The sequence below is a fragment of the Scleropages formosus genome, chromosome 13 (genome assembly GCF_900964775.1).
Source record: "Scleropages formosus chromosome 13, fSclFor1.1, whole genome shotgun sequence".
In the NCBI taxonomy this organism is placed as follows: Eukaryota; Metazoa; Chordata; class Actinopteri; order Osteoglossiformes; family Osteoglossidae; genus Scleropages; species Scleropages formosus.
The window spans coordinates 7,316,095-7,336,504 of record NC_041818.1 but is presented as its reverse complement, the minus strand read 5'-3'; the positions used below and the strand labels follow the sequence as shown (position 1 = coordinate 7,336,504).

The 20,410-nt window shown below is 46.4% G+C and overlaps 1 protein-coding gene across 1 annotated transcript; it reads left to right on the top strand.

Moving 5' to 3' along the window:
• The first annotated feature begins 418 nt into the window (after positions 1-418).
• Positions 419-20,395, top strand: acsl4a (acyl-CoA synthetase long chain family member 4a). The gene is made up of 16 exons (XM_029257153.1): positions 419-490; positions 8,571-8,611; positions 10,284-10,807; positions 10,987-11,164; positions 11,289-11,398; positions 12,091-12,229; positions 12,351-12,501; positions 12,640-12,763; positions 13,156-13,227; positions 15,218-15,357; positions 15,912-16,084; positions 16,462-16,536; positions 17,038-17,229; positions 17,557-17,671; positions 17,776-17,933; positions 18,098-20,395. Exons 3-16 carry the CDS (start codon positions 10,457-10,459, stop codon positions 18,253-18,255), a joined length of 2,136 nt encoding a protein of 711 aa, XP_029112986.1. The 5' UTR covers positions 419-490; positions 8,571-8,611; positions 10,284-10,456; the 3' UTR covers positions 18,256-20,395.
• Positions 20,396-20,410: the final 15 nt, after the last annotated feature.

Genomic DNA, 20,410 nt, shown 5'->3' with positions numbered 1-20,410 from the left:
CATCCTCTTTGTTTTTTTGTCCTCTTATTACTCTGTTCCATTCACTGTACGTACAGCAACCTAAACATGTTTCAGTGTAAAAACGATCTGTAATGCAAAAAATAACAGGCATGTTCCATATGTTTGTGATTATGGATACCTAATGATAACCACAATATTTTCAAAACTTGGTCTTTATCGATGAGGTTTACATGTCTTGTATGGAAAATATGCGCACTTTTTACGTTGTGTCGTCGTAAGACGCAGTTTCCCGAAGAAAGTCGCCGCCGTTAAGCAAATCTTTTCGTGGCTACGCGTCCCAACGCTTCTGCGCATCCTTATAAGGGTAGAAATAAAGGGGCGTGGCATGTCCTGCGCATTTATTGGTTCTGCGCGATGGAGTCAGGTGACGTAACGCTTCCGGGTGTATGTTTCCTGAGGAGAATGGGGAGGTAACTGTCGGTCATCGGCTGTCGCCGTTGTGTTTGGGTTCGGCAAGCGCGCGGGGAAGGTAAGGAGGCGCGCGGACGCGGCACGCGACGCGGCGCTAAAGATCCGCTTAACACCTCTTGACCCTCTTAGCTGTATCGCACTAATGGAATTACTGTCGCCGTGTTTCCTCAGCGCGACCTGCATTCGTTTTAATTAAATTTGATTCCTAATTGTATAATAATATTTATAATTGGTTTTGTTGCTGTTGTGGCGGGTATATAGCAACTCAATGCTCATTGGAAGCAACGGTGCCTGTTTTGCTTCGTCACAAAGAAAGAGCATCATTGGTGTCGCGCTGAGGAGATGCGGACAGTCTGAGAGCCTGTCCTTCTCCGTCTCGCGTATGGTTTGTGGACAAATACAGCTCACATTCTGAGGAAATCATGCGTGTGCGAAGGAACCCACTTTTTTTTTGCCCACGCACTCGGCTATCCTGCCTGTTGCAGCAGCACTGAGCTGAACTCGCACACGAGACGGCGCCTGAGCTCCTCTCTCTGTGTTTCTTTTGCTCGCAGCTGCTCCTCGCGCGGATCGCGCCGCCGTACCTCGTTCTGTACCGGCGTCCGTGCTGGAACTTTCTCTCGCCTGCAGAGTATATAATAAATAATATTCAGTGGCGGAGGAGCAGCGATGAGCACGATCGTCAGTGGCTCGTGTTGAACACCTTTTGTGTACATTTACTATATATATAGTTCTTAATTTACTATATACTATAGTGTGTGTATATATATATATTTAGTATAGTATTCTGTATTGTGTGCCTGTACATGCTTTGTTTGTTACACTCATATGAGTATACGTATATTTGTTTATAATGTGTGCACAATTGTAATTTCATATATATATATATATATATATATATATACACATACACACACACACTGCATAACTGTATTTTAAGGCTTCATATTATAGCATATCTGTGTGTATATGTGCATATATGTATGTAAAATATGCACCGTCACTCTCACACAGTTTATATGCATATATAATTTGCACTGTGGCTCATGTGTATTACATATGTGTAGTACGTATATGGGGGCACTGTGGTGCAGCGGGTTTGGCCGGGTCTTGCTCTCCTGGTGGGTCCCGGGTTCGAGTCCCGCTTGGGGTCGGACTGGCGTCCCGTCCTAGGTGCGTCCCCTCCCCCTCCAGCCTTACGCCCTGTGTTGTTGGGTTAGGCTCCGGTTCGCTGCAACCCTGCTTGGGACAAGCCGTTTCGGACTGTGTGTGTGTGTGTGTACAGTATGTATGCATGTATATATTGTATGTGTGACATATAAAGAGAGGGAGAGAGATGTTTTGATTGAAGATCCAGGAGTCCTACTTGGCTGAGTCTTAGTCGTGCCCTTTTCGGCCAGCTGGGGGCTCCATCCCGTATTTAAGGCCCCTTTCTGCAGAGGTCACTAAGGGTTTTATGGTGACATGAATAAAGGTTGGCCTTGTCTTGAGTGACAGGTGGTTTGTCGGGGTGGGGTGCAGAGGCCCTTTGTGTCCCATGCAGGTTCAAATGCGGTTGTTCACCCAGTTCCACAGTGGGACAGTAGGTCCGCACACAGTAAAGGGGTTAGAGCTCTTCCATCGGAATCCTGAAGGGTTGTGGATCAAAGCTCCTTTCCTGCTCTACCTTGATCAAGGCACTTGGTGGGAATACCCTGCTAAATTAAAATAAACTCTCTGTAAAATCCTAGCTGTACACTTTTGAGGAGAGTGGAAGGGAAACTGAATTGTTTCCTATGAATAAATTTTTTTTTTTTGTTTTTTTTTAATTCCACCCGTTTTCCTCTAGTTCATTTATAAATGAATACAGTAATTTCCACCTTTCTATTATTTAACTGTCTGTAAACTCACAAATCAGATCCTCCAGGGAAATGTGATTTTTGATTTGATGGCTTGAACTACATATGTACTTTTCCTTTCTTGCAAAATAAGTTCCAGATTCCTGCATTTTTGAAACTTTTGTCAAATTAAAGTGATGATTTGAGATGTTCTGGGATTGTTGTCGGGGTAAATCATGTTCGGTTTGCTTCTGGTAGGAACTGGCTCAGTCGGTAATTTGGATAAGCTCCCAAAAGGCACGCGGACTGAAAATGTTCAGGGGCTGAGAGGAGATGAGTTCGCCGATGGATCGTTGTTCTGTGCGCGTGACATTTGTGTCTGCTATGAATTTCATGACATTTGAAAATATAATATTCACTTTGAGTTTTATGGCACACGTCAGGTTTATAGAGGTGCAGCGTATGTGATGTGTGCGGCGTTGCTGATGAAACAGGATGGCGGTAAGAAGGATTTGTGGTGCAAATAGCACCTAACCTTTGTATCTCCTGTTTGTTGCTCTTAAACTAGTTTTGTACTGTGTGCCAGTGAAGTTTTCTTGTCTTGTTGATGCCTGTGTACGCAGCGCATGTTCACGCCGTCATTTTCAAGGCGTTCAGGCTGAACTTTTGAGAATTTCAAATGGAAAATGTGTGGCTTTTTTTTTTTCCCTCTCACCCTGAAGTCGAGGACATGGGTCAAGAGTTGTGCACGTGGCTTGTTGTTGTTGTTTTGATCGGCATGTTGTCGGTCAGTTGTTTCTCCTTTCACCGACAACACGCCGTGGCTTTCACTTGGCCTCCTTCAGCAGCTGAAATCGGGCTGAAACGAGTGTTCCCAAATCCTTCTAGAATGTCCTCCTCACTTGTAAGAATGACTCATAATACTGTCATTTGCTCTCACTTTCATTAACTCTTATGTAACATTTCTTCATAGGAGCAAATTAATTTCTCAAGTCAGTTTCCATGCAATTCCCCCCCCGCAATTGCATTCATTTAAAAATGCAATGTGCTTCATACCACAATTTTCCATGGCACTTTGCCGCACCTATACGGTACGTAGTTTAGCTGGGAGGGCAGGACACGCTCCACGGTTGAGCTCGGTCCCTTCTTTCTAACAGGTGTGTTGACGAGAAGGACGTGAAGAGTGCTGTTAAAACCAAAATGTTTCCCAAAATTCTGCAGTATTTTAAATCTTCCTGCCTGTTATTAATTAATTACATATCTGATACTTCTATCCCAAGATACTTATGGTATTTGACCCATTTTCACAGCTGGGTATGTTGACTGGTGTAATTCAGGGTATTACAGCACTTAGTAGGCAGTAAATTCTTCAGCTGAACGGCTTTAAGTCCATGTCCTGTACTGTCACGCTCCATACTATCTAATATTCCTTCCCGTTCCTAATGACCATAACTTCCAGTGCGTATGTCACTTGGATCCTGATCCTAGGCCAGATGACCCTGAGGAAAGCGCTGAAGAAGGGATGACTTTGACGTTTCTGGATATCTTGGGCTACCCAACTGCGTTTCTGTCTTCAACGCGGTATGTCGTACGAGTGCAAGCAAACCGGTAGACTTTACAACCCAAGTCAGTGGGAAGAGGTTTAAAAAAAAAAAAAAAAGGTGGAACCTGGTGTACGGACATAGTGAACGTTTCCTGAGGCCTGTTCCGTTTTCACGTTGGGTGTCGCAATCGTTGTCGGAGTCCGAATGAAATATCCGTTTTTTTGTTTTAAAACCTGTGAAGATGTATAAGATACTGTTTATTTGAAATGAGCTGCCGTGTATTTAAGTTGTGGAGAGTCCATGGCTGCATGCGTGTCGCATGTGGTTTTGCTGAAGGCCTTTTCTGCTTGCGTTGTCAGTTCTGCCCTCGGAGTGATATTGCAACTGCAGACTAATGTTCTGGGTGCGAGATTAAGCGATGACCTACTGCAGCCGCCGTGGCCTGCGGTGCGAGATAGCAGGCAGGGTGTAGGAAAAAGATGTATGTCCGTGATCTTTCTGTCGGCACTCATCTATCAGTCGGGTCAGTCTTATAAAACCGTTGCGAGTGACATCCGTGGTAAACATGCTTACTCAGTCCTGCGTGAACTACCAGTCGGCACACAAAGTATTTATATTAGATCTCTTCAAATTTTTAGAGATAAAATTAATTTTAAAACATACAATCATGTTGAATATCCTAATCTATCAAAATACTTTTTTTATTTAAAAAAGTATCATCTGTATTCTATAGTCTAATCTATTAATGTCGTTACCCTTCAGATTCAAAATATTTATAATCATGTCTAGCTTTTTGAAAGAAGTTGTTTTTACAGCAACCCAAATTAAAATCTTGTTGAAAACTTGAAATAACCTTGTTAAAAAGGTCAGTAAACAAAGTGAAATTACGGCGTCTGGAACAGGTTTCTCAGTATCGTTAAACTTGTTCAAGTTCTTGTCATAGTTACAGATGGAGTTTAAATAGTTTCATTCTTCCATGATGCTTCAACAAGAAGTGAAGATTAAAAATGAAGACAAGATTTGATCTTTTGTTTTTCATACCTTAAAAATATTTTCTCTCTAATCCCTATAACACCATGGGTTCTCATTACTGTAACAGGACCTTGTTGGAAATCTTAAGGAAGTTAAAATGATGAATGGGTTAGAAAGGCATTGAAGGGCCTAAGATGATGATGGCGGCAAAATTTTCCCTAGATCATCATGACCGACACCAGTGTGAGCGGAGATGTGAAGGGCTCATTACTGTAACAGACAATTTTCTCATGTGGTTTTCTGTGAAGCCCAGAAGCTTCTCTCCACATGTACTGTGGTAGACACACCTGGGTTTGAGGAGAAGCGTCACAAATCCGAATGGAGAACGACCAACCGGAGACACCAGGACCGCCTGAACGCCGCCGCGGAGACCAGCTGCTGCTCGGCTCACAAAGCGCCTCTGTCCTCCCTCCTTGGGCGACGGCACCAACTCCAATCGCCAGCTGCAGCGTCGCACAGCCAGCCCTCGGGGGTGTGTGCTACCCACAGCGTTTAGCTGACCCTGTCTTGTAACCAGATTTGTGACGCTTTTCCTCGAACCCGCTCGTGTCTGCCACAGCGCCTGTGGAGAGAAGCTTCTGGTCCTCAGCACGTCGACCGTCTGAAACCACCAGTCCGAATACCAACGCAAAACTCAATATACTCAAAAAACATGATCATTTTAACAAAATTCAATTAAAAAATACAGACTTAAAGCAGTTCAAACACATCAAAGGAATAAGGAGGAATATTGTAGGAATAAAGTGACGTGATTGAATTTAACTTTGTTGGTCGTTTCCGAACAGCATTCCTTTGTCAATGTCCCCATTGTGATCCTGGTGACAGTTGGGTGCAGTTGTTGTATTTTTTTTTTTTTTTTGCCCTCTGTTATGCCATGTGCAATGACCCCCCCCCCCGAGCACGGTGTCCGTTACATGAGACGCCTGCTGTGCCCATAACGTTAACCGTCTATATGACACGGTACAGCACTGCCTGTCACTGTAGGAAAAGCATGTGCACCACCAGTTTAATTCTTTGGAATACAGGCCAAATAGGGCTGGGGGTTGGGGGGGGGGGGGTAACTAGTGGCTCCAAAATTTTTTTTGAAGCGTTACCTTGATACTGTAAACTAAATGTGTTTTTCATGAACATTGACGCCCCACTGTATTCACTAAACCTGAATCGTAGGCATGATGTGTCCACTTATTGCTGGTGAGCCATCTCAACGTTGGTGTCATGAACACTTCCGGAAGGCACTAGGGCAGAATGTGAAGGGTCACTACAAACAAGGTTTCTATGACCTCCGGCGTCAGTGTAAATAACTTGTTTTGTAGGGATCCACGAAGTCATTTTTACCCAGAAGCCGCAAGCAATAAAAACTTAATGATACAGAAAAGTCAATTTATTAGAGTGTTGGATTCTGTAAGAAGCCTCTTCAGTACCTATAATAAATTAATATTCAAGCGTTTTAGGAAATTTTAAAAAATGTTTAACTTTTTACTTTCTGTAACTTCTATGAAAACTAATTTGAAAGTGGTGAAAATAATTCTTCTCCCCCATAAACTCCTATTAGATGTCAGTTGTAGACCCCTTCATCATACAAGTTTGTACGTTGTTGATCCACTTTTGAATTTTTTAATTTTGCTCTACTTTGTTCTTCGTGCGACTTGGGTGACTGTTCTTACCAGCAATAATATAACCATGAACAGCATAATAATCACCGATCCTGACACGAGCTGCGGAAGTGCGGTGGAAGCCAGGAAAATGGACCGTCCCGCATACCTCTCTACCGTCTGGTAAACATATTTGCTCCGCTACAAACATACACTGTAGAATATGTATTAAAAAATGCATTAAAAATAAAATTATCTTTGAAAAGTGGCAGTTTATATATACCCATCCACATGCATTTACATTGATTTTTCCTCCTTCTCATCATGTTTTTGGTGTTAAACTTGATCAGATGTTTTTCTCAGTTCCGGTAGTATGCGAATGGAGGATCGGAGAGAAGAACGGACATCGGTGGTGTTTTTCTCCCATGTCCTTGGTGTGGAAGGCAATGAAATGTGATACACTGTATTGTATGTGTAGCGGTAAAAGAAGCACAGCTTGTTGCTCTAGTGAAGGTCGTGGTATTTGTTGTTCATCTGACCGGTGTGTGTGGGAAATCGGATATGTTCTGGAGGAGGGGACCCCCCCCATCAACCGGTTAAACCCATAAACTGAGCCCATGTGATGTCCTCCTGTTTTCCACACAGTCAAATATGGTTTTCATATACAAAACACACCTTGTGTCCCTTAGTTTTACCACGAAATGGTTGTTTAATGGGAATCAGTGTGTCGAATGTGACATGATAGGCGTGTAATGACCAGTTCCATATGTTGCTTTAACCATGTATGTAGTAGAAAAAAGTAGTGGAGATGCAAAAGTGCATCCCAAGTTGAACTGGTTAAGCCAAGTAGGTAACTAGGTGTGTAAATGATAATCGCTTACTCATTTTATACATTTAAGGCGTAGCGTTTACATTTTGTGAGCTTATTTTAATATTTTCTATGAGAATGATGACCATGCGGGTCGGGTGTTTGACCGATGCTGGACGAAGGTGGAGCTGCACTCTGTCGCAAGGCACAGAGACTCTACAGAGACTCTTCTCGTCCAGCTTTATTAATCTGCCCGACGTGTCCATGTGGTGCGTGTCGACGGTCTGCAACATTGAACCCCGTATTTCGCGATCGCGCACATTTCGAGGTCAAGTCGTTTTTATTGTCATTCCTCTATATAGCTTGTATACAGCGGAACGAAATGTCGTTTCTCCGGAGACCACGGTGCAAGAGAACAGAGTACAGGGCGGTAAATAAATACACAGGACGTGGACGCGGACACATTTGCGTTATTACATATTCCAAGATGCGGAGGGACGGGTGATCAACGTCCACTTTTTGAAGAAGTGTACAAATTGGTACCGTCCTGTCACGTATTGAGAGCAGAGTAAAATGGAAGTACGATCAGCGTCCCTGTGTTTAGCGGGCAGTAAATAGAGCCTGCGATGAAAGAACAGTCGGAGTTCGCGGGGTAAGAACGCGGTGATCAATTTCCTGGTGGCGTAATGAAGTGCAGTATGGCGAACGGTCCTGAGTAAAGTGGTTTTGTCGCCATCAGTCGATTAACTGTGAAAACGCTAGTAAAGATGGACTAAAGAGTTTGAACAAAGCCGAAGACGCCAACACCACGGATAAAGAGGGTAAAGCTGTAAGAGTTACTCCACTGTGGTCTGACATAGAGCTTTGCCTTTTTTTTTTTTTTTTTTAATTACTTGAATGTGATTGAGTCTTGAATTATTATTTTTTTATATATATATAAATATCTCCTGTTGATGTGATGCACTCTCAATATTTTTCTCTGAGATGTATGTCACTCTAGAGAAAAGGATCTGCTGGATAAATGAATGAATGTAAAGTTTATTGGCCTATATGTTCATATGCATCATTGCCTCTTTCATGTCCATATAAGCATTAGTACATATAGTTTTATATTTGATAGATTTCTCAGAAAAGAAGTCGTTTAAAGCAGCCTTACTCTGCTCCCGGGTCACTTTGGAAGCAACGCGATGCTCTGGGTCGCTTTTCATTTGCCACGTCCTCTGTGCCGACACCCCTCGGGAGCAGAGCGACCTCGAGGCGGCCGAACCGGTTACTGTGTTTTCGGTACACACGCGCACACACCTAGGGGCGAATCCTGTTTCACACGATTTTTGTTCCCTTTCAGTGTCACATGAGGAAGATCTGCCACTGACACTCCTCCTCTCTGTAAGTACCTCTCTCTCTTTGTCTGTGATGGACTACGGTTTCTCTGTCATCCCTCACTTACGTGCATGAAAGCCCACACATACTGATTGACTGAAACCGCTTGTCCCAAGTGGGGGTCGCGACGAACAAGAGCCCAACCTGGCAACGCAGGCCACAAGATCGGAGGGGGAGGGGACGCACCCAGGACGGGACGCCAATCCATCGCAAGGCACCGCAAGCGGGACTCAAACCCTAGATCCACCAGAGAGCAGGACCCGGCCAAACCCACTGCACCACCGTTGTGCACAAAGGCATCCATTTAGAATGTGCATTTAATTTAAAAAAAAATAGTAGCAATGTGAACTTTTTTGTCTAAGAGAAGGAGGTGAAATTTATTTCTCCGCTTTCCACAGTTCATAAGCTCCAGATTCGGCGCTCTGAGTTAGAGCGATCTATCATCACGGCAGTCTTCTTTCTTATGAATTGTCGCCGTCTCGTACCCTTTATTCTTACATGTAGATGTGTAAACTGAGGCAGCTGTTTAATGCAGTTTATTATTTTTTATTTAATACACCTAATTGCTATTGGCTACAGATGTATGTGTTTTGTCGCTGGAAAGCCGGTGGTCTTTGAGACCCAGGTCACGTTCTGGCATCTCCGTTGTCTTCGATTTTCCCAGCCTTCACGTGGTAAGGCCGGTGGTTTTAAAAAAAGGTTGACGTGACATGCTGCTTGCTACAAACGGGCAATGTTAAAATACTGGTGCTCAGGGAAGGGAGCACTTCTAGAAGTGTCTCTGAGAGCACCGGTAGTGTTCTGCGGTCGGGGCCCACGAGTAGAGCCCAGGCACGATGCAGGTTCTGCCTTTCTCTGCAGTGCTGTCCATCACTTTATCTCAGGAGAAGAAGAATCGGGGAAACAACTTGAGCCTCTGTGCAGAGAGTTCCCATTTTCAGATAAGAAGGTCACAGGTTCGAATCCCACCTCCTGCTGTAGTGCCCTTGAGCAAGGTACTTATCCTAAATTGCTCCAGTAAAAATTACCCTACTGCGTAAATCGTGGTAAGTAGCTTCGCATTTAAAGCGTTAGCTCAGTGAATCAGTGTAACGAGTCCTCTTATTTTCACTTTCTTTATACCTCGTTTTTGTTAACAAAACAAGATGGTGCTGTAACTAGCGGTCCTGTGCTTGGCGTTTGGAAACTTGTTGAAACATGGCGTCAGGAAGGTCGCATCTCGTAGGTCAAGTACGGTGGACACGTTTTTAATGAGACGATTCTCGCAGCATGGGCTTCGTGTTTAGCGTTGATATGTTACATGCTTTTAGTGTTTTTGCCTATAATACTATGACTGGGGGGGGGTGCGGTGGCACAGTGGGTTGGACCACAGTCTTGCTATCCGGTGGGTCTGGGGTTCGAGTCCCACTTGGGGTGCCTTGCGACGGACTGGCGTTCCGTCCTGGGTGTGTCCCCTCCCCCTCCGGCCTTACGCCCTGTGTTGCCGGGTAGGCTCCGGTTCCCCGCGACCCCGTATGGGACGAGCGGTTCTGAAAGTGTGCGTGTGTACTATGACTGTGTGGGGAGATTCCATCCTTTTCTCAAAGTGACGTAAATGAGTTGCACTTAAAAGCAAATGTGATTGACATTTTTCCACTCCCCCCACCCCCCCCCCCTTCTTTTATTCTTGATTTTCTAGTGCACACAAGAGCCTGGGATTGCGTTCTTTTCCGTTAATCAAACTTTGAGCACCGGTGCTTGTCCCTTTACACATTCCACAGCCTGCTGCTCTCGGTTCACTCGGTACACTTTTGGGGTTCTCCTCACTATCCAAGTTCAAGTAGCCGGGATAGCCGTCCTCTGAGCCTCACCATGAATCTCAAAGACAACATCCAGTCAGTTGCTTTCTTCCCTCTACACCTGATCATATGGTTATACACACTCCTCACGTTTATACCATGGTACTTGATCACTGGGGCCAGAAAAAAGCAAGCCGTGGCAAGACGGGTGAAGGCCAGGTCAATGTCTGGCCTGGCTGAGGGACCGTACCGCTCGGTGGATTGCTTTGGCTCCTTGGCCACCATAGACTTCCCTGGGAAAGACACCCTGGACAAGCTGTTCGAGTTGGCCGTGCAGCGTTTTGGCACCGCCGACTGCCTGGGAACCCGGGAGCTGCTGAGCGAGGAGAACGAGGTTCAACCCAACGGCAAGATCTTCAAGAAGGTGCGCAGCCCCCCTCCTCCACATCCACACTTCCTCTTCCAGATCTCTGGCTCTAACACCACCCACCCGCAATTTACGCTGCATAATCAAGTAGCTGAACTGCGCGTCTCTTCTCGGTACTTGTCTCACACCGCTTGCGCCCGCGGAGGACCTGACCATGTACGCATTTCCTCTTCCAGCTCATCTTGGGTCAGTACAAATGGCTCAGCTACCAGGAGGTGGACGTGGCAGCGAAACACCTGGGCAGCGGGCTGGCGGCCCTCGGCCAGAAGCCCAGGAACACCATCGCCATCTTCTGTGAGACTCGGGCTGAGTGGATGATCAGTGCCCAGGCCTGCTTCAGGCACAACTTCCCATGTGAGCACCATGTTCCCTTCACTTGCTTGTGGGCCTTTGAAAGTCTGAAATTCAGATTGCTGTCGGAAGGAGTTTGTCTTAAACGCACTTTGTGTAAAAGTAAGTTTGTGTGTTCGCTCCTCAGTGGTGACTCTGTACGCAACCTTGGGAGAGGATGCTGTGGCCTATGGACTCAACGAATGCGGAGTCACCCATCTCATCACCAGCGTGGAGCTGCTGGAAACCAGACTGAAGGTAAAGCGGTTATGTTCTTACGCCACGGCCAGATTTGCTGTGGTTGAAATTGTGCGACTCGTTGAATGAGCCGCTTCGTCTAGACTGATCGCCACTTAAACGCTGGTCGGGCTGCACTTGGGGTCGCCCAGGCGTGGACTGAGAACCACAAGTTTAAGCAAAACGATAAGGGGGGGGCTGGTACTGTAGTAGTTCTAGTAGTAGATCTCACCTTTCCTTCTAGTACCCTTGAGCGAGGTACTTACCCTAAATTTCCCCTGTAAGTTTACCCAGCTGTACAAATGGATCAATAACTGTAATAAACAGTAAATTAACTGGAGAAAAGTGTCAACTAAATGAATAAATGCCAATGTAAGAGTGTTACACCGTGTTTTCGGCAGGTAATACCAGGCATAGGGTGCCAATGGAAAATTAGCGTGTTTTTCAGCCTCACCCCTTCATGTTATTCCTTTTTTTTGTAAAATGGACACGATTCAAATGTCAGACAATCCAATGACTTGACGGTTGCTCAAATGGGTCACTTGGGTTTGTTATTCATTATGCTGCCTCACAAACACCTCATCTATGTGCCAATATAATGTATAGTGTGTATATGCAAGTGGCGTAGTTGGGCGACCGTCACAAAACGTGACATTTATTCTCCGCGCTCTGCTGCGAAGTCGTTCCATCAGCGTTTCCTCTTCTTTGGACAGAACGTGTTGTCTGGGATTCGGAACCTGAAGCACATCATCTACGTGGATCCGAAGCGGTCGAGTTTGAGAGGCTACCCCGAGGGTCTGCGGATCCACAGCATGCACGAGGTTCAGGAGCTGGGGGCCAAACCGGAAAACTGTGAGTACGATCTCCAGCAAAGCCAAAGTACTCCGCAGGTCTCGCTCAGGACATTTAAATAGCAAGGAGAGAGAGAGTTTTTGTAAGAAGTGCAAGGCAAGCGGCGTTCTGTCATCCGCAGTGAATGCAGAGGCGCAGCGGCCCTCGCCTTCGGACCTCGCGGTCGTCATGTACACCAGCGGCTCCACTGACAAGCCCAAGGGCGTCCTGATGATGCACAGCAACCTCATCGCGGGCATGGCCGGCCAGTGTGCGAGGATCCCAGGCCTGGGGTGGGTCCGATCGTTCACAGACAGGCCATGTGCCTTTGAACAGAAGCATCTCTTGAGTAATGGAAGGAAAAATTGACCGTCAACACGTGCGGCGGGAACATGCACCGGATGCCTTAATGTTCTCCCGCACTTTCCCAGGCCGAAGGACACGTACATCGGCTACCTCCCGCTGGCCCACGTCTTGGAGATGACGGCAGAGATCTCTTGTGTGACGTATGGTTGCCGGATCGGCTACTCCTCTCCTCAGACGCTCTCGGACCAGGTGACTCCCGCATCGCCTTCTCAAAGTCAGCTCCTTCACCCCAGCTGAAAGGAGTTCGGAGAACGGTTCAAGCAGGAATGCGAGGAACTTTTAAGGGGTTCCGATTACAGTGGACAGAATTGGGTTCGGGGTAACCTTTGACACCTGTAGCTTGCTCCGAAATGGAATAATCGCTTAGCACGGTGGACGTGGACAAATGGACATAGTCCGTCAGAAGGGTTTCCGAATAAGAAATCACTGCCATTGAGTAAAAACGCTGAATTAGTAACGGTATGAAGCTTGTTTCTCTTAGCGGCTGCTTTAATTTCCCCGACATATGGATGAATGTCATTATGTTACTGTGACATGATTGTATTTGTACATAATATATAAGACAATTCTTTCTGCCACAGTCTACAAAGATAAAGAAGGGAAGCAAAGGGGACTGCTCTGTGCTGAAGCCCACCCTGATGGCAGCCGTGCCGGTAGGAGAACCTCATCATGTAAAACTGTGCTTATTCTGAGTTGGTCGTCCTGATTTCGGGTAAAAAGAAGCTAGCTAACATTACTTCAGAAAACGTTACGGACAACGGTGTAGGATGTGATGGTGTCATACAGGTCCACAGTCTCTTGTCCAAAAGCCCTGGGCCCAGAGGTTTGGGAATCAGAATGTTTCCCATTTTACGAAGGTAATACAATACATTTACCATGTAGTAGGTAATGCCCCCAACACTCCATGAGCAAACATATTAGTATTTCTGCAGCGAAACACATGAACATGCACACTGAGATGGACTATAAATAGTATTACTGTTTCTTTACAGTTTATTTATAGAGTAATAAACTGGCAAATGAAATACTGTAGTGGCAAAAATTTAGACTAGAAGTGGCGTTACCATTTATTTATAGTTTAATTGTACAGTAACAAAGTGGTAAATGAAACCCATAAATTCTCCAGGACTTCTTATTATTTATGAAAATGTTCAGTAAAATTTGTAGCATAAAGGATCCAGCCTGCGCTAAAGGCCTGTCCATATGCATGTAATAAATGTACATGAGTGTTGTCATTGTCATCAGGGCTTGTTTTTATGGGTTTGGCACCAAACTTACGAAGAAACATTTGGATTTCAGAGCCTCCTGGATTTCGGGATTGCAGATGAGGGATTATGGGCTTTTATTAATCACACAAAGCAGCTCACCATGACACAGAAAAGGGACAGTTCTAAAAAAAAAAAAAAAAAAAAAAAAAAACAGAATAAACCACTCAAGAATGAAAATCGACATTTACGCTTCTAGACAAGTTACGCTTACACTCAACCACAGTAAAAAAAAAAAAAAGATCGAAGCAGGGCAGTGACTCAGGCCTTCGGTGCGTCATGGAGCCGGATGGCGGTTTGGAAAAAGGGCCCCAAAGATGCCTCTTTGTGCACCGTAACGAAACAATCCAGTGACTAAAGGAGCTCGTGGTGATCACGTTGTGGACAGATTATGTGCCGTCGTCCACGGTGGCCAGTAACTTCCTCCTCGCTCTGACCGCTGCAGCTCCCTCCACGGGATTGGGGGGGAGGGGTCACACCGATGACAGAACCCACACAGAACAGTAAAGGGTGTAAGAGATGACCGTGGCCATTACGCTCTGGTATAACATGTAGACATTTGCTACGCACATTAAGCGACCTTCTAAAGCCTTCTGAGAAAGAGCAGCCTGTCCCTCCTTACTTATATCATGTTTACATCACATTTATTCCTTATTTATCTGTCCTCCAGAGCAACTCACAATGTTACTCACTATTTACTTATTTTTACACCACGGTAATTTTACTGGGGCAGTTTAGGGCGAGTACCTCGCTCAAGGGTGCTACAGCCGGAGGCGGGAGTCAAACCTGCAACCTTTGGCTCCGAAGGCAGCAGCTCTAAGCGCTACAGTACGATGCCTCCCGGCAAAGGAGGGTTAGGGTTAGAAACACGTATCGGACTTGCGTCTGGACCTCGTCTGCTGGGGACACTGTGCTCAGCAGCGCGTGCAGCTCTTAGCTGTCAGGTCACTCTCTGGACCTGGTCGAGCCCTGTCGGTTACCCTGCCTCCCGCTCCGAGGTTCTCGTGTACGTTGAGTATCTCAAGCATTCAGCAGATCATATTACTTGTATGGCTGTTAAATGTTTCATTCGTTGTGAACATAATGTAGATTTTAAAAAAAAAAAAAAAGAAAAAAAAAAGACAGATCATTATGTCCCCCCCCATTGGTCGTTTTAAGAAGAGAGCACTAGTTGAGGGACGTTTCCTGCCATTTTTCGGAGGACTGTTTGCTCTCAGATTACTGACGGTAACGGGTGTTGCATAACTGATATTACCCCCCTCCCCATACTAGAACATGTGAGGAGATGGTACACATTGTAACTGGCTCTCATCCATGTGTCTGCCTCCATGGGCCCCCCCCCCCCCCCCCCCAATCCACCACTGGCTTTTATTCTCAGGAGATCATGGACCGCATCTACAAGAACGTCATGAGCAAGGTCCAGGAGATGGGCTACCTCCGGAGGACGCTCTTTCAGCTCGGCTACGACTACAAACTGGCGCAAGTGAAGAAGGGCTACGATGCGCCGCTGTGCAATCTGTAAGCACGCACACACACACACGTTCCTCACGCAGAAGCTTCATATGAATCGCTGACTGCAGCGTACGTCGCCAGTCCACGCTCCTGACTGCTGCGGCTCGTAGAGATGTACAGTAGATGGCGAAGTGGTTAAGGTATGGGGCAGGTCCTCAGTTTTGAGTGGCTTTGGCCTTGTGCTGGTTTGTAAACACCCAGTTGCACTAAAGGGTGTCGTAAGTCCTTAACGACATTATGCGGCTGCTAAGCGACTAGGTGGTGTAATGGAGTGAACGCAGTGCTGCGGTCATCTGTCCTTTACCGTCTCCAGAACATGCGAGATCTTCCCTGCGCGAGTAGAACACATTTGTGTGCTTACGTAAGCGGTAATCTCGAGCCTTGGCTTCATCCCGCTGTTCCGCGGTGCCCGATCTCAATTGTGACGTGATTATTTTGGGTTATTTCTACAAAAAAAGCGGGATATTCTCAATGCGAGCACCCCGGTCTAATTTGTACCACGTTACACACCAGCTGCTCAGATTGTGATGTAGTCTGAGACACTTGTTCTACACCTCTAGGCTGCTGTTCAAGAAGGTGAGGGCACTGCTGGGGGGCAACGTCCGCATGATGCTCTCTGGGGGGGCCCCCCTGTCCTCTGCCACGCAGCGTTTCATGAACGTGTGCTTCTGCTGCCCGGTGGGCCAGGGCTACGGGCTGACGGAGACGTGCGGCGCGGGCACCATCACGGAGGGTGAGCGGAGGCGAGGGGTGGTGGGGATGCCGCCATCAGGCTAATCGCGTGCATGTCCATTCACTCAACACGCTCTCCTCGTGGTGCTTCAGGAGCACACTGCGGGACGTGCGGGGCGAGAAGGGCCTCAAGGTCACCCGGCATGTTCCCTTCTCCGATAAAGTTCAGCTCAGTTTTGCTTTCAGCTTCCATAGGATCAGGGAAGCGACGAGTTTGGGGAAACAAACACAGCTGCTGTATTCTCAGTGTTCTGTGGGAGGTGACACGCCTTGACGCTGCTCTCCACCGGAGTACCGTGCTTTTACTCGGTCATGGCTCACTTAAAGAATGTGTTTGTTACATCACGTTAATGAAGGCGCTCCTTGCCCTATGTGCAGTGGCAGACTACAGCACAGGGAGAGTTGGCGCACCCCTCGTCTGCTGCGAGATCAAACTCCGGGATCTGGCTGATGGTAAGTGTACCCGCCGCCTCTCAAACATATGGCGGTGTCCCCCGGTCTAAACTCCTCTTGATCAACACCATGTGATGCTCGTAGAGTCATTTAAATGTTGATTTCGTTTGAAGGTTTTTACTTTGCTCCCTTGCCGACGTGACACTTGAGGCAAAGCTCTGGGTGCTGGGAGACGGGACACAGCTGGGTGCTGTTGGGACAGTCCCCGGTGCAGTGACTCAAAGCGCTCCAGTCCCCTCCTGGCTCATCAAAACTTTGGAGTTCCCTGCTTTATCAGTTGAGGTCTCAGTGAAGTGCTTGTTGTCATTTGATCGACATTTTTTATCCACTCCTGGGGATTTAGTTGCCAGGAAGGACTATTGATAGATACGGTGGGTGCTGAGGTACACCCTGGCTTATTCAACATCTCAAAGTGTAACTGTTGTTCGGTGGTTCTCCTGTGAGGTCCAGTCCAAGTTGCCTTGGCTCCTCCAGATACATGCAAAAGTCCTCTGTTTCCAGGCAGCTACACCACAAAGGACCAACCCAATCCCCGCGGGGAGATCCTCATCGGGGGTCCCAACGTCACCGTGGGCTACTATCGGAGTGACGGTGATATCAACAAGGACTTCTTTGTAGATGAGGATGGCCAGCGCTGGTTCTGCACGGGGGATGTGGGCGAGATCCACCCAGATGGATGTCTCCAAATTGTAGGTGAGGAGCCGGATTACCCCGTTGACTTACCGCCGTGTCCCGTTTTTGCTTTGCACGGTTGGTGATGTCTAGGGTATCAGCCTCCCCCGATGCTTCTTCTTTAGGTGAATCGTTATCCGGGCTCATCACTCATGGCTGTAATCTCACCCTTTGCAGACAAGGTTCTAAAGCCTTAAGTCGGAGCTTCCTAAAGGCTTCACAAAGCACAGCATGACTCTGTCGCTCTGTCTTGGCCTGTTTGTTGGAGCCGACTTCTGACGTGGCTTTGAACAGTGAGATGTGTTGAGATCAAGTAGTCACTTCTCTCTGTGTTGTTGCAACACACAGATCGAAAGAAGGACCTTGTGAAGCTTCAAGCTGGAGAGTACGTCTCTCTGGGGAAGGTGGAGTCTGCTCTGAAGAGCTGTTCGCTCATCGACAACATCTGTGTCTACGCCAACAGGTACCTACCTCCCAGCGGCTGTGGACCTCTCGTCTACCGTGTACGTTGAGTCTCTTTCCGGGTGCCGTCGCAATGCTGTCGCTGAACTTCCTATGTTTCTCCAGTGACCAGAACTATGTGATCAGCTTTGTTGTTGCCAATAAGAAGAAGCTGATGGACCTTGCCAGTGACAAGGGAATTCAAGGGAGCTGGGAGGAGATCTGCAACCACCCCGCCATCGAGACAGCAGTGCTGACAGAGATCAGAGAGGTTGCCAAGTCAAGTAAGGCCACGGCCACGGCAATGGTTCGCCAACCATCTGCATGCGGTGGCCATAGAACGATGAATTAGTCGTAGATGAATATTAATGAGCCGCACGGGGAAGTGCGTTGAGGTGCAGCGGGAATTGTCATCACGTGTCTCGTTCTTCCTTTATTTCCCCTACAGAGAAACTGCAGCGCTTCGAGATCCCAGTCAAAGTGCGTCTGAGTTCAGAACCCTGGACTCCGGAGACGGGCCTGGTCACTGATGCCTATAAACTGAAGAGGAAGGAGCTGAAGAACCACTACCTGCACGACATAGAGAGAATGTATGGGAGAAAGTAGGGGCCCTGTGTACATCTGAGTCAAATACAACGTTAAATGGATGTTGTTTAGATGCTTGTATTGGTGACCCATCCGGCCCCACAGTAGGGACCATGCGGAAGCTTTGTAGTCGTAGCCTTGTAGAGTAAAATACAGAGCTTAAAGTCTTGTGTCGGGGGACTGTACATAAGCGTCCAAAAGGGTCTCTGTCAACAACAATCACAAGCATCCTTTGCAGAGAAAAAGCGCTATTAGTTGAGTGAACACCCATCCCATTCTGTACACTGTAAACACTGCGCTTGTGCGTAACATGAGGGAGGGAAGGGGGGAGGGGCGGAGTTACTGATGATGGAGGGGAAAAGCGGTCAAATGTAGAGCATCCCAGCCTCCTGGCTGCGGGATGCTGTCGGTGGCGTGACGCACGCGTGCTGTGCCTTGTGTAAAAAGTGTCGAGCGCCGTCGCCGTGACACGACACCCCGTGGTCAGTAGGCGCATTTCCGGAGCTGGTGCAAACGCTCAACTCGCAAGAAGCGAGTCATATTTTTAACGTCCCTATTGTGTAAGTTGAAAAGCGCAGTAATTTAGGTGGGTCCATAGCAGGTACAGGTGTGTGTGGATGTATATGAAAAGTATGCTGTTGCCGGTCACGAGCCACACCTGCATCGTGGGTAGAGTACCACACTCCTCCCGCACTTACTGTGGCGAATGATCAGTGTTTCGTTTGTGTTATTCTTCCAGGTTCGCATGCTTAATAATTACCTTTTCTACTTTAGTTTGTGTTGTACTTCAGTTTCTGATTGCAAATTCATCTCTGCTGTGTGCCACATTTGTTTGTTAGTTATATGTTCAGCTGATGCTTTTCTATGTTACCTACAAGTGTTCACTCATTTTATACAGCTTTTTTTTTTTTATTATTATTGGAGGAATTCAACCTTTAATCAAGGGTACTAGAGCTTGAGGTGGGAATTGAACCTGCAACCTTTGGGTCCAAAGGCACTAGGCTACCAGTTGTTTTAGTGTTAATAAAATTAATGTTTTATTGATGTCAACCAATTTTTCTCCCCACTGACTGCCCAGAAATAACAAATTCTGAGAAATTCTGACTTTGAATACATCTTGTTCACCTTGGCGCAGTCATTCTTTGCACAAGAAGTTACAGTGATGGTGCAGTCACAAAGTTTAGAACGTGAAAGGCTGTTTAAACACTAGAAGTCATGCCTGGTGTGTATTTCTGTCACTAATGGAAAAGCACAAATCTGAAAGAGACATTTTTTGCTGTTTGTCTTTCTAGGTGAACATTAAAGGACAGAAGTTTATTAATCTGATAAGGTATTTCAGAAATGTTTTATTTAATTCCATCCTCGGCCATATCCGATGCATAACTGAGGCTCTGTGTGCCATCTGACGCGTTTAGAATCTTTTGACCATGTGATCGGTGCAGTTTGAATGGAAAAATTAAGATGTTTTATGAAGTTATTAGTCTAGGACCCAGTAACTAGAATGAAGTTGGTGGAAGTCTTTTGGAAGCACATGATGGAACATTAAGGGCATTTTGAACTTGCACAGCCCAAATTGTGAGAGGTGTGGGGAGAAACGAGAACAGCAGCGCTCCATTGTGCACTGTAGTAACATTAATACCTTTGTCACAGATTTCACTGCTTTTTAAAAAGGGTCAGCAGAAGGGACCAGGAGTTAGGTCAGCTGCGATACGGTGTCCAGTAGAGGCCATGTAGCAGACTGATGCTCCTGTTAGAAAGGATGAATAACGGTGCGGAGTGATGCTGGAAAGAGTTGCCCCTCAACTGCTGCTCATCAGGGGAGGGTTTTGCTCTCAATCACCTTCATTTGAAGATCATATTGTAGCTCTTTCCCCATTTGGTTTATGTATTTATTTAAACATGTTGACAGGCACAGCAGCTCAACAGCCTCGTTTGTGTCCAACGCAACGGTCCTTGCGTTTTCACTCGGAGGTGGTGTTTTGTTTCATTAGTCCTCAGGGTTCAGAACGTGTGCCAAACGTTGTCAGTGGAGTTGTGGGAACAACATCATAGTTTGTTATTCAATCATTTAAATTGTCTTTGAATATTGTTATTTATTACATTTTATGGCTTTCATGTATTATGATATTGCTATACTGTACTCTTGGGTATTGCACATTCCATAAAATAAAACTAT